At 34.2% G+C, this 18733-nt stretch overlaps 1 protein-coding gene and 1 long non-coding RNA gene across 2 annotated transcripts in view; one reads left to right on the top strand and one right to left on the bottom strand.

Moving 5' to 3' along the window:
- Positions 1 to 11725, top strand: part of LOC127849128 (sodium/hydrogen exchanger 9B2-like) — a 15051-nt gene extending 3326 nt beyond the window's left edge. Inside the window, exons 4-11 of the mRNA XM_052381849.1 lie at positions 481 to 656; positions 1466 to 1575; positions 1985 to 2149; positions 7490 to 7598; positions 9374 to 9510; positions 9882 to 10053; positions 10600 to 10704; positions 11020 to 11725. Coding sequence (XP_052237809.1) covers positions 481 to 656; positions 1466 to 1575; positions 1985 to 2149; positions 7490 to 7598; positions 9374 to 9510; positions 9882 to 10053; positions 10600 to 10704; positions 11020 to 11510 — 1465 coding nt within the window. The 3' untranslated portion in view covers positions 11511 to 11725. The remainder of the gene's footprint in view (positions 1 to 480; positions 657 to 1465; positions 1576 to 1984; positions 2150 to 7489; positions 7599 to 9373; positions 9511 to 9881; positions 10054 to 10599; positions 10705 to 11019) is intronic.
- A 5324-nt stretch (positions 11726 to 17049) lies between these two features.
- LOC127848081 (uncharacterized) lies at positions 17050 to 18179 on the bottom strand. Its single transcript, XR_008034345.1, has 2 exons — positions 17856 to 18179; positions 17050 to 17505 (listed from the first exon to the last, which is right to left on the bottom strand). It is a non-coding gene; the product is annotated as an uncharacterized LOC127848081 (long non-coding RNA).
- Between the last annotated feature and the right edge of the window lie 554 nt (positions 18180 to 18733).

Raw genomic sequence — 18733 nt, 5'->3', positions numbered from 1 at the left:
TACAAATCATAAACTCGTATTTTGTTAACTTTGTATCAACGTTTCATTCCATATGTTTTATGTTTTTATTCAAGGCTTTGTGCTTATTGTTTATTAAACGTTGGCAAGTAAAGCACACCTAAGTGCCACACTTCTGGCGATGATTTCTTCGGAACTGGCCCATGTTGCTGTTATTGGGACCACATTGGTTGATCAATATTATACTGAATGAATATTGAATTTGAATACTGACAAATTAACCCATTTATGCCTAGCGTCTAGAAAAAAGGCCTTGGCAAACAGCGTAGACCCAGATGAGACGCCGCATGATACGGCGTCACAACAGGGTCTGCGCTGTTTGCTTAACGGAATTTATGTAAGATATATTCTAAATACAGGAATGAGTATACTAGAAATCCTTAATTTTGGAAATAAATTGATCCAATTTAAAAGGATGGGAGAGTCCACTAGGCATAAATGGGATAACACATCTATGTTCAGATGCGTACTTGGCGCGTTGTCACCGGCTGTTACTGTGCCCTCCCTTGTGAATCTCCAAGACCGGAAGTATGGCGTTACCAAGGGGATTCCAACAATGCTCCTCTCTGCCGGTGGCCTTGACAACGTCATGTGCGTCACAGCTTTTTCGGTGTTACTTGGGATTATATTTTCTTCCGGTAAATACATATTTCCTGTTCTAAATGTGTATTTTATTTTTGTACGAATACTCTGTTTTCAATTTCACCTGCGAACATCTCTGGCTGCCACATCTTTTTGGAGATGAATAAAGAAAGGAGCCAACGAAATTTCCGCGACGGCGCTAATGACTGAAAGTTTTTTTTCATTCGTTTCACTTACAGAAATTTAGATGATGAGTTTGTTTTTATGTTATTTCCCATATTACGTATCTGTTGCATTCTAAAAACCATTAGCGACAAAGCGAAAATATCGTATTGATGACATTTCTATAAAAATGATCGATATATTTAATTCCTTGTTTGAGCGGTAAATAAACACAAATGACGCAGATATTTTATTAAGAGATGCATGTATGCTATAAATATTTTACATGTTAAAAAAGTCAACAAAATATCTTAATTGTTTAAAAAAAAAGGACAACGATCTTTTATTAAAATTATTCTTTTCGCTGACATGCTGATGATTTCTAAAACGTCTAAATTTCGCTAATTAACTTGACGTCATTTTGCATTTATGAAGTTATATCGCTCCAAAAATGGCTTGCGATAGGAATTCGAAAAATGTAACCCTTGCAAACTCTTAAACTTATTTTTTGTTTGCATAATTTAGATGCACATAATAGCGACTCATGTCATAAACAAGACATAATGTATGACACACATTAAATACTATTTTAATAAGTAGAGGAAATGCGTTAATTCCATGATTTGATTCGAATACCATGAACAAACCAAACAACTTGTTATGACCCCTCAAGTTTAAATATATTTTGACGGTCCTTTTTAAGGGGACAATCTGGCTCTTACGATTGCCAAGGGGCCTCTCGGCATCGTCGCGGGTATAGCGTATGGATTCGCGGCCGGAATCTTCCTCTGGTACATCCCTTCCGGAGACGGGGTGAGTGCTAGCTGAGTAGGGTTTGAAGAAATGAATACCTATAAATACCTATAAATATCTTAACGGTGCTGCCATGGATACTCCTAGATTATCTCCCATTATCCCACCGTGAGTTTTGTAAACGTTAACGTAATTTAACAGCATGTAATACCGTTATTTCACTCTAAACCAATAATAATTGTATTCACGTTTATTTTTCTCCCCTACCTAATGCTTCAACGTCTATGATATGTGATATTCCTCAAACACGGATTGATTCACTGACAAGTTGTATTCTTGTTCCATTCCCTACCAAATGATTGGTACCTTTATATAAATATTTCTCCACAGACTAATTATTCCATCTAAATCGTTCTTCAACTGTTGTTTCTTTTCTTATGTATGGATATCAATTGTATTCTCTCTGCAGCCTAACCGTGTGTTCTATCGCTATGTGATGTTGCTAAGCGCTGGACTTATCGCGCTATTCGGTAGCTCGGAGGTCGGCCTGTCGGGCGCAGGACCTATCGGCTGCCTCACCACCGCCACCGTCGCGGCCTACAAGTGGCGTCAGGGACGACAACCAGGGGAAAAGGTAGAGCTTACAGTTTTCAGCAGCATTTAGGTTACATTACGGTGGTGAGTTTACCTACAAACATTTTGCGTTGCAATCTAGTTTACACACTATTTCATTACATGCGTATTACATTGTTTAATAAGTAAAAAAAAGAACATCCCAAAACTAAAATAAGTATTTCATTCTATTTTGATAACAGAAGAGGTGACATTTGAAAATTGATAGCTACGTTAAAATGTATGTACTCTTATTCTTTAATTCATAATGTCGTAACAATAAACGAGGATTGACGAAAAGTATAGAGGGGACATTTGATCAGATATGAGATTCATGTAAATGAATTTTCTTGCGTATTAATGACTTATACTTGAAAAGAGATGATTTTCTTGCGTATTAATGACTTATTCTTGAAAAGAGATGATTTTCTTGCGTATTAATGACTTATACTTGAACAGAGATGACATAGCTATATGTATTCCAAAATATAAATCCCTGTCATGTAGTTGGCTATTGTGTGTTTATATTTCGTTTCTTAATCACTAAAGAATTCAATTAAAATAAAAAAAATATTGTATAATTAAAACGAAACAATTCTTGCAAATAACAATTCAAATATACTTCTTCTTTCTAACAATACACGTTTATTTTCTACTCTAGACCGATTAACCAGTAACGAAATTGGTGCGAGAGATGCCGGGTTCAAATCCCGCACGAGCCCTGATAGTTTGCAGTTGTTATGCTGTATGAAATTAATTTAAATTTAAATGTCTTGATGTTAATTCACATGAGCAAGTGAGACTTTTTGCTGAAAGATTAATTAAGAATGTAACATTAATCATAATTTTTCATTTAGGTATAAAAATCATATACAGTAGTTCTATCAAAATATATAGATATAAAATATGCATCAACCGGGAATCGGGCCGCCCGCGAGGCTGGCTAGCATTCTACCACTGAACCACCTATGCGCATCTCTATGAGTGACTTTTAAACAAATCGAATGTAAACCGATATACTGTTTTCGATCGTCAGAAACGAATGTTCTTTTGACAAGTTGGGTATGGGTGTCACTTGAAGTTATCACCAAAATAAGCATTATGTTAAAATGCACATACTTTGTTATGGAACGGTTATGCAATATTTTCTTAATATTAGGGGAATGTCTTGTGGAAATCACTAACATTGAAACATTGCACTTCAAACTATATGTGTCCCCAATTTTAAAACTTCGAATACCTTTAACAGCTCCTGCAATAGATTAAGTAGCGATTTTCGTGAGATATAAATGTGTGTATGCAAACATTACTGTAATTATTGTTTCGGTAGAATGCAAAGAACACACCGAGTGAAAGTATAAAATTGTTTTTGAACTACTTAATAACTTGATTTTAAATCATTTCATAAAGAAGTTCTCTAAGTTTGAATCCTTGGGAAAGCGCAAAATAAATCAGGCATCCCGTTTCAAAGACAACTCTAAGTCGGTTAATGCCCTTATTGAAACTTTGAATACTGTGCCTTGGTTTTACGCCTGCCTTGAAGGATGACTCAAAAGGTTAGATTTAATCGGGGGATCAAACCTGCCCCTTGACATATTGCTTTCATATGTTGCGTACTTGTTAACCATCATGACCCCAACCTATTAACAAGAGCAGACAATTGTATCAAGCATTTTGACAGAATTATTGCCCCTTTTATACTAAGAATGTGAAAGTTTTCGTACTACCCCAAATATTTTCTTTGTCCCTTGACATATTGCTTTCATATTTTGCATACTCGTTTACCAACATGACCCCAACCTATAAACAAGAGCACACAACTCTATCAAGCATTTTGTCATAATTATGGCCCCTTTTCCACTTAGAATATGCAACAAATGTTAAAGTTTGCGTACTACCCCATCTATTTTCAATGTCCCTTGACATATTGCTTTCATATTTTGCATACTTGTTAACCATCATGACCCCAACCTATAAACAAGAGCAGACAACTGTATAAAGCACTTTGACAGAATTATTGCCCCTTTTATACTTAGAATATGCATATTATTGATAAATGTATGTTAAAGTTTGCGTACTACCCCAAATTATATTTCCTATATCCTTTTACATATTGCTTTTATATTTTGCATATTTTATTTTTGTAAAATCGTCTAATAAATGATTGAATATGAACACTTTCCCCAAGATGGCTTACGTTATAATGTCAAGCACCCGAATAGTCGAGCGCGCTGTCCTCTGACAGCTCTTGTTAATGTATATAATCACTATCAACGGTGAGAGTGTATCCAAGTATTTTATCTTCATGTCATATCATCATAGAAGATTCGACCGGACAAGAAACCAATAATTAAGAGGACGTGCAGATCATGGTAGAACGTGTAGTGTCCGGGTGGGATTGGCGAAGTTTATATTACCGCTGTCTGTAGTATTTCTATCATTTTAAACAATTATGGCGGCAACACAAAACACGATGACTTTAATCCGATGTTTTTTATATTCCTGCAGTCGCTTACTTGTGTTATTGTTATGTTATTTTAATGGACAACGCCAACGTTTCGTTCATGGGACCCGCGCATGGTCGCTAAGCGTAAAAACGGTCTTTACGAACATTCATATTGTTCATTTCTCTTGCCATGTTGGCTCTGTTCAGTTTCTATTTCAGCGTACATTTGATGGAATTCTTGACGAAATAATGTGTTTCTGTAATAGTTTGTTGATACGCTTGTATAACACGTATCTATACAATAACTCGGATAGTGTGTTATTCAAAAACAAACTCAAATACAAACATGTTTTTTCGGTTCTAAAAAAGATTTAATTCTTTAAAACATTTCCAAGAAATCAACAAGAACGAAGAACTTTCAGTAGTTCTTTTTTTGACGTCATCTTATCCTATAAAACTGATGCGGTATTAAGTTCATTCATACACATAATTAAGTCAGATGTATTGATAGAAATGAAATATCCAATATGATGTCATTGTAAGCGATAATACTTTCAGTGTATTCTGACAAACACAGCTTGCAATTTGTATTATACTTTTAAAATAATTATATTATATTGTATAAATAATTTATTAGATTTTTGAACGATCAGGCATCTATTTTATTTTAAACATATTAAAAGTTGCCCTGCATAGACTTCGCATGTGAGAGCAAATGAGTACACGTTCTAAAATCTTTATAAATGACATGTACATGAAAAACCGCCTAACTCTTTTGATATCGCTACACATATTGACAACTTATATTAAAATACGCAATCTGTGATGCAGGCGTTCCGAATCACAACGGTTGGGTTATCGCCAAATAATAGGAACTAGTGTATACAGATTTTTCTTAAGTATGCGACCATCATCATTTTATCATAGAAGATAGAAAAATGCAAAAAGGAAATGCATTATTTCAATACGTGTCTATATTAAGAAAAATAAAATCGATATGACCTTAAAAAATAAAAATAAAGTTCAATAACGTTCAGTTTATAGTGCATATGCAAGTGTCATTGCAGATTGTATCGTGTTTTTATTGCTGCATATCATATTAAATACAAGATAAGTATTGATGCAAAGCATCAAAGGGCGTCGGGAATTTCAGTGTAAAAGGCATTCAATGAAGTTACATGGAACGATTTTTTTCTACTGTAAATATTAATATATCGGCCGGTTATTTTAAACAAAATAGAAAAAGATACTGGTATAACCAATATCTATGATTTTGTGTTATAACCCCCAAATAACCATTATCTATGATTTTGTATTGTAACTCCCAAATATTTCAAAGTTCATTTTATTTACATTGGTTTCCTTTTTTTACTGGCATCCGTGTGCAGTTTTTTTTAATGGAACAGAACTGTGTAGGTTTTAAAAAATCTGCTTCATCTTGTAAGCGTAATTTCATATTTTTTATTAACTTCAAGGGGAGATGATTCTGAACTTATTCGTACGTTGCTCATTTACGATAGGGGTTGAGTACTCTTTGAAATGAAAACACTGTAAAAGTTTTAATGTGTTTACGAACCCCCCCCCCCCCCCACCCTCTCACACATATATTTCATGGGCATAATAAAAACAAAAAATGGTTACAATAAAACAGCATATTTATTTAAAATAAAATGTCTACATCAAAACAAAAAGTTAACATAGAACACAAATAAAATAATTTGATTCTACTGGGGCTCGAACCTTTGACCTCCCACATGTGAAGCGAGCGTTAAACCACTACGCTACGGAACCGCTTGAAAAATCACCTTCTAACTAAGATATTAATAAGTGACTGTGGTGTAACGGTTATAAACAAAGCAATAAACCGTGTAATCGCTGTCGTCTTGTAAAATTGAAGAAAATACGCGTTAACCAAAACTCGAACAGCAAAAGTCTGCGCTATTGTTTGAAAAACCACAAAATAAAAATATTTTGATTATGTTTTGTTTTTAGACAAAACCAGAAAGTTTCACCGGTTCGTTGTATTTGTCCAGTTTCTGTGATCTTTTATTATTGCCCAGTCCCTGTGATCAGTTATTAATTAAAAGAATTAGCTTTGCATTATTGGCAATAAATGTTGTAGTAAATGTAATAGGCACAAATGCAGTACTTATTTACACTAATTTACACAAAAAATCACCACTATGCAAGATATTCTGACAACAAAAATATATACATTGATCGTAAAATAACTTCTCCCATAAGCGAAAAAAACACCGTATTACATACTAGTCGCCGCACTGCAGTGAGACGCCAATAAGTATGAAACGATTTTGATAGAAGCCGTTCAAGAACATCCATTTACTGCACAATGTCCCGAATAACGTACCAACTATTATTTCCAAAACGTTGTGCTTCGCAGATTAGCGCTCACTATATCTGCAGCTCTATTTTGAGACAACAATCCATATGTTGTGTTAAAATCAGAGGTAACACCTGCTAAATCGGTGATTGTACGGAAAATACCGGCGATTAAGCAATAATACCAAGTTCTAATATAATTCGGTTGCGTGTTTCATATGAGAACCGATAAAACAATACTTGGGAATCGATTTTTACAATAACACATTGAAAACTACCGTTTGCTATCGAGCATGTGTTTAAATGTTACATATTGTTCATGACTAAAACTTGCTTTGAGATTTATTTGTTTTGTAAACATGTGGACGCTGTTAAAATCGTTGAATATATATAGATTGATACACAGGAGAAAAATATTTGTACATTTAAATACATGTTATTTTGCATATATATGCATTTGCACAAAATCAGTTTGATCCAACTTCGGTCAGTTGGTCGAACCATTATAAATATCGGTGTAGAGGTAATAAATACATATGCAACACACGAAAATTAACGGTACATTGTTTGCTTCAGGACGCGGTTGCCGGTGTAATGGCCTTGACCTGGATGATCGTGCAGCATTTCCTGTTCGGCCTGATCGGCGCCGCGGTGAACATCGCAAACATCAAGTCCGAGACAGCAGGTACGGATACTTTAATATTTGAGACCCGTTCTGTTAACTTCCGAAAGGCAAATCAGGGACGACACCTTTCGCCTAGACTGGATTTCCGTTTTAAATTAACCTTCTTTAAACGAAAAATTCCTTAAATGCAAATTTCCTCCATGATTTTCCTGTGCGGACTGCGCAGGTCAAGCTGTGGTGACACTACACACATGCATGAAGGCAAGAACGCGGCTCAATTGACAGTGACAGACCGTTTCAGGGGCGGTCCAGGATATCTGATTAGGGGGGAGGGGGCGTGATATTGAAAGATTTGCTGGGGGTCCAGGGGTCCGCTCGTGCCCCTAGTGGGTGATGTGCAAATCCCTGCTAGGGGATCCAGGGGGACAAAGCCCCCCGTAAGCTCCACGATTTTAGTGATTTTGAAGGCTTTGACAACCACTTCTCAAGCATGTCACGCCTTATATGCTTTCATCAAAGTACCTTCTGATAATGCCAAAAAGTGCATAGTTTTTCTTTTAGGGGGTCCAGGGGGGCAAAGCCCCCCGGAAGCTTCGCGATTTTAATGATTTTTAAGGCTTTGACAACCACTTCTCGAGCATGTCACGTTTTATATATTTTCATCAAAGTACCTTCTTATAATGCGAAAAAAGTGCATAGTTTATAGTTAAGGGGGTCCAGGGGGTGAGGGGCGAATCCCCCTAGAAGCTCCACGATTTTAGTGATTTTGAAGGCTTTGACAACCACTTCTTGATCATGTCACCCCTTATATACTTTCATCAAAGTACCTTCTTATAATGCCAAAAAAGTGCATAGTTGATAGTTTTGGGGGTCCAGGGGAAGCTCTACGATTTAAGTGATTTTGAAGGCTTTGAAAAGTTTAAATAGGTGATTTAGATCTTGTTAAGTATGAAACATCAAATGAATTGACTTTACTTTGGCTATTTTAGGGAGCGTACGCCGCGTCCGCCCCCCCCCCCTTTATTATTTATTATTTATAATCGAGGATAATAAATCTACTCGTTTAGCACCAAATTTCTCAAAATATGAACGTTATTAAACGTTGCAGAGCGAGGTTATATATTTAACTGATTGAGGATAGAGGTTATATAATAAACTGATTGAGGTCAGAGGTTTTTTAATTATCCGATTGAGTTCAAAGGTTACTACAAGCGTCATACCGAATTTACAAAAAAAGGCAGCTATTTAGAATCTCGATTCCAAGTGTGCTGTTTTATGTGAGTTGATAGTGCTCATTTTATCATACTTATAATAATTAATAATGTATTAACATTTAGTTGATACCTACATTGATAACCTTTTATCGAATGCCTAACAAATGAATATTGTAATTATCTTCTTTGTGTAAAGAGACGCGTTCACAGTTGTCACATATTTACATTTTGAAAATAACACAAAATGTATGTATTAATAAAATTAAAATGTGTAAAATAGTTTACAAATATTTAAAAAGCAAAAACAAGTTAAACAAAAAGTAAGCCTTCTTCCGGGATGTAGCCCGGCTACAACTGCTCTTCGCAGGCATTAAACATACCTGGAGTATTTTAAAGGTATGGTAATGGTATACGTATTTCCAAATAATCGATCACAAGTACAACACAAACTATTTCTTTCGATTGATGATTTTCCAACTACAAACCTATAGTTTTAGTGGTAAGTATTTTTTTCATTTTTGAATGTTGTGCTTTTTAAAACATGACAGTTTTGAAAAGGTCATTTTGCAAAACTGTTTCAATTTCCTTTGATTAACTAAACTGTGTTCGTTTTCATTCCAGGTCTAGGTATCGCCACGTTAGCTATAGGTCTAGTTGCCAGGAGTCTCGTGTCTATCACCGTTACTACGGGAAATGGCTTCAACTGGAAGGAGAGGGTGTTTGTTACGCTCACTTGGTTAGCAAAGGCCACCGTGCAGGTTGGTGGAGTGGACAGTGCGTCTCCAAAGTAGTTTGTGGCCTTAACAATCATAGCCTCTGTAAAAGCGACCACGCAGAAAGTCTTCATTAAACATTTTTGCGTGCAATATGCCTTTTTTCCGTCAAGTTGAACGGCCAATAACTATTTGTCTTGTCAATACACATGCAACATAAATTTTCATAATCAATAAATATACACAATGTAATTCGACCAAACAATGATTGCAATAAACAAGTATCATAAACAAACACGTATTTTATCAACATGGACTATAGTTGCACTCTGTAAACTATTGGTTATGCATACTTTATTTGGTTGTGTTCTATGCTTTGCCTAACTGACCTGACACTTTTTTTTCTCTTTTTCAAGGCGGCGTTTGGTGGTCTCGCGCTTGATAACGTGAGACAGTCACATGACCCGGACGGAAGCCATTTGAAATACGCTACGGACATCCTGACAATCTCGGTCCTCGCCATTATCATCTGTGCTCCCGTGGGCGCCACGTGCATTGCCGTGTTCGGGCCCAAGTTTCTCGTGCAAGGTATGTTAATAGTTGTTAAACGGAACTCTGTGATGTTTCCGCTGCTTAAATGAGGTACAAAAAATGACCTTAATCCATAGGGCTGTTTATTATAATTCGAACTAAAGTGACTTCCAATCCTTCGCCAGTAGGTGATTATTCCTTTGACTTAAGTGCATATAATAATTAAAAGAAATGTTTGAACTTTGGAATAAGTTGAGCTCCAAATAAGGCCTATTAATGTCATAGTTTTGTGCCGAAAACCCAACAGATGGAACAGTAACCACCAGTTTTAGCATAACGTAATAACACAATTCATATTGTATTATTTGTGAACGGTATTGATGACAAGGAAGTTGGAAGGGTCTGAAAAAGACGTAAATTAAAGACGACCAAAGAGGGAAATTGCAATGGTTCATACATGTATGGATTTGGACTGCATTATTGTTTATGCTATTAAAGGAGATGAGCCACAGCGTTCATGTATTGGATTCTTACATTTTTTGCTGTTTTATTGTGAACGAAAGCAGCATTATATTCGAAAATTGTATTTCAAACTGTTTCTAGGCGATCAAGAAGAAGTTGAGGAAGAAGTGTCAAAAAAAGAAACGAAGGTCGAGAAAGTAGCACCTCCAGAGGTAGAGGTTGTAGTTGATTTGGTGTTAGAAAAAAGTAAGTGAACACAAGATGAATGTTTACAATTTTATGTATCTTGTAAGGACATTTTAATTTATTTAGCACAAGTATGAAATATACTGAAAGGAAATTAGACGATATATAAAACAAGATTTCGAGCTTTAAATAAAAGTAAGTTTTACTTTAAATTAATGTTTATCAATTAAACATAGTATGATGTGTTTATAAGAAGGCTTTATTCTTATTATACATAGGATTAATCATGAATGGTCCAAAGGAAAGATTCTAAGCATGTAAAGTTTTGTCGTATACTATTTATTACACGCAGACATAACATGCTTTCATTTCTAGAGTCTGTCAGAAGTAGCTCGCAAGCCTCGCTAGCCAGTACTTCCTTCCAGTCAGAGCTCTCGTCGGTCTTACGAAGACGTTCAAAGGCCGATATCCTTGGTTTTGACAACCCCGCGTTTGATTCCAACGTAAAGGTGCGACAGCACGATAACATGGAAAAGTCTATCGATGACGTTGTCGATACAAAGGTTGAATTGCAGGACGATGTATTTGAAGATAGCAGAAAGGAGTCTAATATAGATAGAAAACAGAGACATGTTGTTATTGAAGATGTTACTAGTGCATCCACAGAAAGTGGTATTGATTTGAAGGAGGACTTACACGATAATAGCACAGAATCAGTTGACGACAATATAGAAAATAGGACCAATGACGCGGTAGATGTAATATCAATTGCTTCGAGTCGGAGCAGTTCAAGTGGAACTGATTTAGACAAAGTTTATCAAAATGCAAATGAAGCAGAGATGATTGCCGTCGCAACATTAAACTAAACAACAGAACCCCTGTAGGGCAATACACTGAACTTGAAAAAAACTACATCTCAGGAACATAATTATCAAATTTAAATATCAGTTTCACAAAAACAATTATGATTTCAAACGGAATAAATACTCATTTTGATAAGTGTCTCTAGAATCTAGTTTCACAACTAACTTGCTCTGTCGTGATCTCTGATACTTTGGTTTATGTTTCATCATCATTCTGTGTTTTTTTTATTGTGCATGTATGGGCTTCATAAATTGGGTTTGTTTTTCAACATGATGCTTTTTTGTTTTGATAAAAGTATGATTTAAAACCTCTAACGGTTGTTTTCACCAATAGCTCATATTGATTCTATTTTGGTTATAGGTACTTACATAAGGTTGATGTTTGTTCGAACTTGTTTGATTTAATGCTGGTCAACATTGTACATTTTGTTTTGCTTTTGTAAATATGCGCTATTCAAAGGATTATGGGCTACATAATATATGTAAATCCTTTTTGGAAACCTTTCTTACTCGGACCATTTCTATACGTGATACATATATATCAGAGCAAGTATATCACTATGAAAGGTTAAATACACGCTGCTATTGCTAAATTAATAAATATACATGTATGATAATTCTTTACTCTCTTTAAACACATAATGATATTTACTACATTTTAAATCAAACTGAAAAAGGACACCTATTTTTACAGGAACTTGGAACTAAGACAAAATGTCTTAAAACACTTTGTAGCGAACTGTTTAAATCGGCATGTAGGCAAACTGAAACTACTGGTAAATACTGGAATGTGTAAGTGAACACAGATTGTTGTACATTTAAATGTCGACTTTTTACTGCTTATCTGATGATTTTAATCTTTATTTAATCTTTTTCATTCTAATACTTGAAACCCTAACTGATCGTGCGTTGTGGGAATGTACGACACATTACTTTTTTTTTTAAACCGAACTAGAAACTATCCAATCAAGATGATACCAGATATTGCACGTTATTAAATTTTCTTTGATAACAATTCCCAGTAGATTGACACTTTGGACCAAACCGGCTATTTATTACATAAAGTAGCCTCTGGTATAACGTGGGCGCCATTTTGTTTTCGGACTTCTTTCGAGCAAAATGGCCGCGCCCATGGACAGTTGTCAATTGAAGGAAAATAAAGTGCAAATCATGTCCAATACTTAGGACAGCGATACCTAAAGTATGCAGTGCAGTTAGGCTATAGATTGCTTCGATTTTAGACCAAAATTACGAACTCTCGGTCCCGGTAATTGGAGAGGAACAAGGAAAATTCGGATATCTAAGTTCTGTAGTAACGGCACCCTGTAGTAGCTATAACTTAATTGTTTATTTTTTTTGCCCATGGTTCGAGTTGTCGTCAGCAGTATTTCTATGAAACTCAAAATACATATTTGTGTTTCATAGCTATAGTGCTTAAAGGGGCCTATTCACGTTTGGGTAAATTGACAAAATTGAAAAAAGTGGTTTCAGATTCGCAAATTTTTGTTTTTTTATGATATTTGTGAGGAAACAGTAATACTGAACATTAACCGTGTTCTAAAATAGCCATTGTATGCATTTTTTGACGATTTAAAAACCGAAAATCATAAAGCGTTGCACCGCGATACGAATTTATAATTTGGAGAGTTTTGTTGTTGTCGTTATATTTTGTGAAACTACGAGGATTGGTTATTACCATTGTATCCAGAAGGATGGCCGAGTGGTCTAAGTGGGAGACTTTTTACTCCAGGACTTCAGGGGTCAGTGGTTCGAGCCCTGCTGAGGCTTACCTTTTTTCTTTTTTTTTAAATTTTATTCTTGATTGTTTACTGGGGCTTTTTATATACAATGGTAACATTAATCAATATAAAGCATTTAATGACAAACTTCAAAACATGCCAAAATCTGTGAAAAGACCACTTTACGACATAAAACACAATCATCTTCGAAGTCAAGTTTCTTGGAGCAAGTGTATGGTAAGCATCTATCCAATATTTGTTAATACTTTTTTGTCAACACAGATGCGCATGGTCAGTTTCGAAGACTTGCCATTCAACCATCTCAAGTATTCTAATTGTCTGGTCAAAAGTACAAGTCCGTGGTCATCGTATGTTGTTAAACTAACATATATCATGTGTTTCAACTTTTTTTTTTAAATAATTCATTACATTTTAATAAAGCAAAAATATAAAACAGTCACATTTGAAAATTGTATTGGCAATTATTTTTTGTTATTTTTTTGTAAGCTTCTAAAACAACCATATGGCCCAGCTGGACAACACACGAGTTGAAATTTGATGCCCCTATCCAACCAAATAAATATAAAAAACGCTTGATTACATGTACTTTCTTTTGATACAAATGCATTCTTACTAGTAAGTTTTACTGACATGTGATATTTGCACTGATCTGAGAATTTAAATGTGAACACATGCAAAATAATATGAGTAAATTTAGAAAAAAAACAGTTGATATTTTTCTTTAAGTTTTTCCTTTAAATCTTAGAGTTAATAAATGTTGCAGCGAGTTACTTAATTAGTCTTAAAGGTATTTTGAAATTATCTAAGTAAAATTTTTACTGCAATATTTTGTGAACTATGTTTAAAATTTTAAAGAAAGCCGCTCATGCAATGTAAAAGCAATACTATGGAAGAAAACAGCTTGTTTTTAGTATTAATATGTAATATTCTCTTAAAGGGACTGTCAACCACGACGACGAAGAAAAGACAAGTTGTAAAATACCGTATTTTTTCCAATTATTAGTTTATATTGATTAAAATATCACGACCGGTATATTACATTAATTGAAAAAAAGTTGTTAGGTTTTCATATTTTCAGGATATTTGGTTATAAATTTTACTGGGTATGTCTACCAGGTAACTACCAGTTAACTATAAATAACGCCAGTAGATTGATCATCATCGTCACGTGGTTAACCCAGGAATGCAAATTGTGCATGCGTAGTGACTTGTATATATCTAATATATAAAATGATCAATCTACTTGCGTTATTTATAGTGTGTATATCGTTGTATATATTTGTGTCGCCTATTTTCGCGATGTACTTTCGATTTCACATCGCGAAATTTTATTACCATATACTGAAAATATGAACTTTTTTGACAGTCCCTTTAAGTGTAAGAGTAAATTTACAAAGGGTATTTAGTTATGACATCTGGATTTCTAATAACAAATTGATCAGCCTCTGTCCACTATTGTTAATTGGAAATTCCAGACAGAGTGTATTTGAACCCCAGAATGAAACTCAAAGCATGTAATAAACAGTTCCATTGACCCTGACTAGACTACATTAGTATTGTTAAACTAGGTTTGAGAGTATTACATAAAAATATTAAGGAATAATAAAAATAAATAAACCAATAAATATTTAAAAAAAAACAACAACTGCATTTAAAATAGACAGTCATTTCTTAGTTGTTTACAAAATTAACATCGCCTTCTTGTAAATTTTAGTTTAAATTGATTGCAATTTTAAGTAACTGTAACTTAAGTGATATACATTTTTTAATTAAAAAGGTGACATGTAGGTGTTTCCCTGTATCTATATGTTCTTACTGTGACTCAAAGTAATCAAAGTATTGAAAGTACTGGTGAGGCGATTTTGCTCAAATTTTTTGGTCGTAAAGACACTGTTAACCAATCATGTTTGTTGGATAAAACAGATGGAATGAAGGGAGGGTGACAGGCTGTCAACATAACATATGCTTAAGCTATTGGGGTTAAAAGTAAATGCTTCTTTTTAAAACAAATTATTGTCGTACGTGCCAATTCATAACTGCGAAACGTCTGTGAATACAATGTTAATTATTATCATAGGAACTGGTGACCTAGGTGTTTTCTCTGACCTAGAATTATATGCATCTGAGATTTTGTGAAGACAAACGTTGTCATAAGGTTTCTTCTATACATCATGTAGATTCAATTATTATTCATATATATATATATATATATTCAAGCTATCAACTATGCCAATCTCTGAAGTTCTAAAGATATGTCTTTTAAAACAGAATTCCAGTTTGTCACAGCTAGATAGTTCACTTAAATATACAGGGGTTTTCCTGGCCACTTTGGGAAAAGGAGTTTGGTTACATAGGGAATTTTTTATCGACAAAGTGGACCGACAAAGTGAACCGAATTGGGATTTTTTATCAACAAATATTGGCACATCAAACCTGTATTTGAATAAACATAATTTGTTTTAACTTTACTCAACAGTCTGTTTACACAAAAGCATTATAATGTTAAAACATTACTTGTTTATTATTATTAATGAAAATAACTATTAACTCGCCTGCTAATGTATCCATTACATTAAAATTCTTCATAACAGTTTAATATCTATGTTATGTTTTGCTAAATGATCACATTATTTTACCTAACGCGTGGTAATAATTTTTTTGCGCCCATATCGCGAACGCAATTGATTTCTTAAAACTAAAGAACATAAATGCGCTGTTTCGGTTAAGTGTAGATAGTTCAGTATTGAACCGATATTTCGTCGATGTATACACCTTCCATGAGAACTGCGTGTAACTCGGGTGCTAATGCCACAGTGAAAAGACGTCGCCGTGGATGGAACGCGCGCTGTAAGCTAATGATGTCAAACTGTTACAATCCAAGGTGTTTCAACACATTTTATTGTAATAAAGTATATGTCGGATAAAGTATTGAGCTACTTCAGGCGGATCACGCGTTGGGTGTATCAAAGCCGGCTATTAGGTACGAGTCCACTCTTTACGGAGACTCCGAAGATGGACGAAGTGTTACGATTGGTAGTTTGAGTGTCGCTGTTTATATTCGCAGGGCTTTTATTATACTTCTTCAGTGTTTGAATATGACACTCAAAAACGTAAGTGGTGTGTTGTTGAATTACTTTTTCTTCAAAGACATTTATATCCAAGTTCTGAGAATTTCATCGGACATAGCACGTTTCTAGTTCTCTGAAAAATAGTGGTGAACAGTATATAAGCGATAGTCAATGGTCGATATAAAGTTAATCAAAAAATATATATATTTGAATTCACACCGTACGCCTTTAGAGTTTGAAAACACAATGCATGCCCTTAGTCCGTTTCACCAAGCAAATGCGTATAATATGAAAAAGAAATTTACTACGTAACCAATATAACACTGATTTACATTTATAATTTTGATAGCGCTTTGTATTGTCATACTTTCCAGTTATAGTAGTGTGTCATCTTCTGAACGCGTGAACATCATGATCCCATTCTTAACATCCATAGGCTTACATTTATGTAAAACTGCATTTTTTATATGATTGGTCTACTTCACTCTTTTGGTTTAGTGATCTTTTTTTAAGTGCTTTTCAAGTGCTGTTGTGTTTAAACATCAACTTTTTTTCATGACACTTCAAGAAACGATTTACAAATGCTTGAACATGTTTGTGATACTATGAAACTCATCGGAAGTCGAAAAATATAGCGTCTGTTTTCCATTATCGACATATAACCCCAAAGAGGTGTTGTTATTACATACATACCGACAGACAGTAAGACATACATATAACAAAATATAGTTTAATTAAAATATTTACAATAAAATGTACAAATCCACTCAATGATGGTTACAAGAGACTATGGACAGATAAAACGTAATATAAACATCATTAAAACACTCTAAAAGATTGACAACAGTGTAAAAGTATCATAATATATATAGTTTTTAAGAGGTATTAAAATGTGATTGTAGGCTTAGGCAGTGTATTTAACAAAGAACTTATTAGACATGCACTGCAAAAATTGTTATGAAATGTATACAATAAGAAACCAGGTTCAATATTCATAATATTAACAAACATATCTAGGCGAATTCTGTCACACTTGTTACGTAATAACATTAACACATGTTCCGTTTTTTCTATATATGTGAGGCAGTGGCAGCAAGTCGTTCATGTTCGGGTAATCCCTCGTGTCAGCCTGATTCTATTCTAAATTTAGCTAGTGCACTTCTTCTTTCCCTTGACATATAAAGTATACAAATTATTATTAACAAGAAAAAGAAAGGCATGTATAAGCGATACTCAACAGCTTTAAAAGTAACACAATTAAAAAAAGATACTAAATAGTCTTAAACGTAAATGTGCATATATATATATATATATATATATATATATATATATATATATATATATATATATATATATATATATATCTTGAAAATGACTCTTTTGAACGCAAAAATATCAATTGTCTGTATTAAATTTTATGAAATAGTGATCATCTGCTTTGCCATCATCGCTTTTATTACTTAAGTAGCTCTAACTATGAGCATCGTCATGCGAAAATGGGTCATATGCTTCAGACCAACCTGAATATATGCGCAGTCTGGTCCGGAGCTGACATGTCTACCAGAAAGTAACGCTTTTGAAGCATTCCAAGTATATGTTTTTAAAGCACACACTTATGTTCACACTTTCCTTTATGATTTGTGAAATGTGTTATCGCACGAATACCTCAAGTATGTGCTCTAGTTAAACTACAGGCTGTAATATGTAAGAGACAGAAATGTATTGCTGTTATGGCTGATATGATATCTATGAAGGCGTTTGCTAAGTAAACAAACGATTAAAGGTACATTATATATGTGGCATGATTCTTATAACTTTGTTCTATAAATCGCTCAGATGATGTAAACGCATTTCATATCAAGCAATTGAACACATTTGAGACTTTGCTTAATGTAAATCTGATCGTAAATGGTATATCTTGTAATTGTTTGTATGTTCAACCTGAAAGACAACAACTTCTTTATTTATTTCCACGAATAATTGTACTTCTATAACTAGTTCTTCTCTAATATTTCTATACAGTGGTCATTTTTATGGACGCCTTTCAAACAGGATGTAGTGTCTGTCTATTGGAATATATGATGCAGTCAACCATTTACAACCTCATATCAAATGGCAAGTTTCTAACAAGCAAAATATGAATTGTCTATTAAAAATATGTTGCTTTATTTAATAAGTGTTCTTACATCGAAACCGACACAGTGCACTGCAACCGTTTACAGTATTTCTTAATGCAAAAATAACCTGTGGTATGTGCATTTGATCTATTTGAAACAACATTATGTCAATAAATGCAAAAATACATTCATCCTTTAAAATAAAATTACTCCGCCCTTCTTAGTACAAAGTTCACTATTAGTGACGTCATTGAATTGTACAAACAAATATTCATAAATAT

Source organism: Dreissena polymorpha, chromosome 10, assembly GCF_020536995.1.
Source record: "Dreissena polymorpha isolate Duluth1 chromosome 10, UMN_Dpol_1.0, whole genome shotgun sequence".
In the NCBI taxonomy this organism is placed as follows: Eukaryota; Metazoa; Mollusca; class Bivalvia; order Myida; family Dreissenidae; genus Dreissena; species Dreissena polymorpha.
This window is presented reverse-complemented; position numbering and strand designations above follow the sequence as displayed.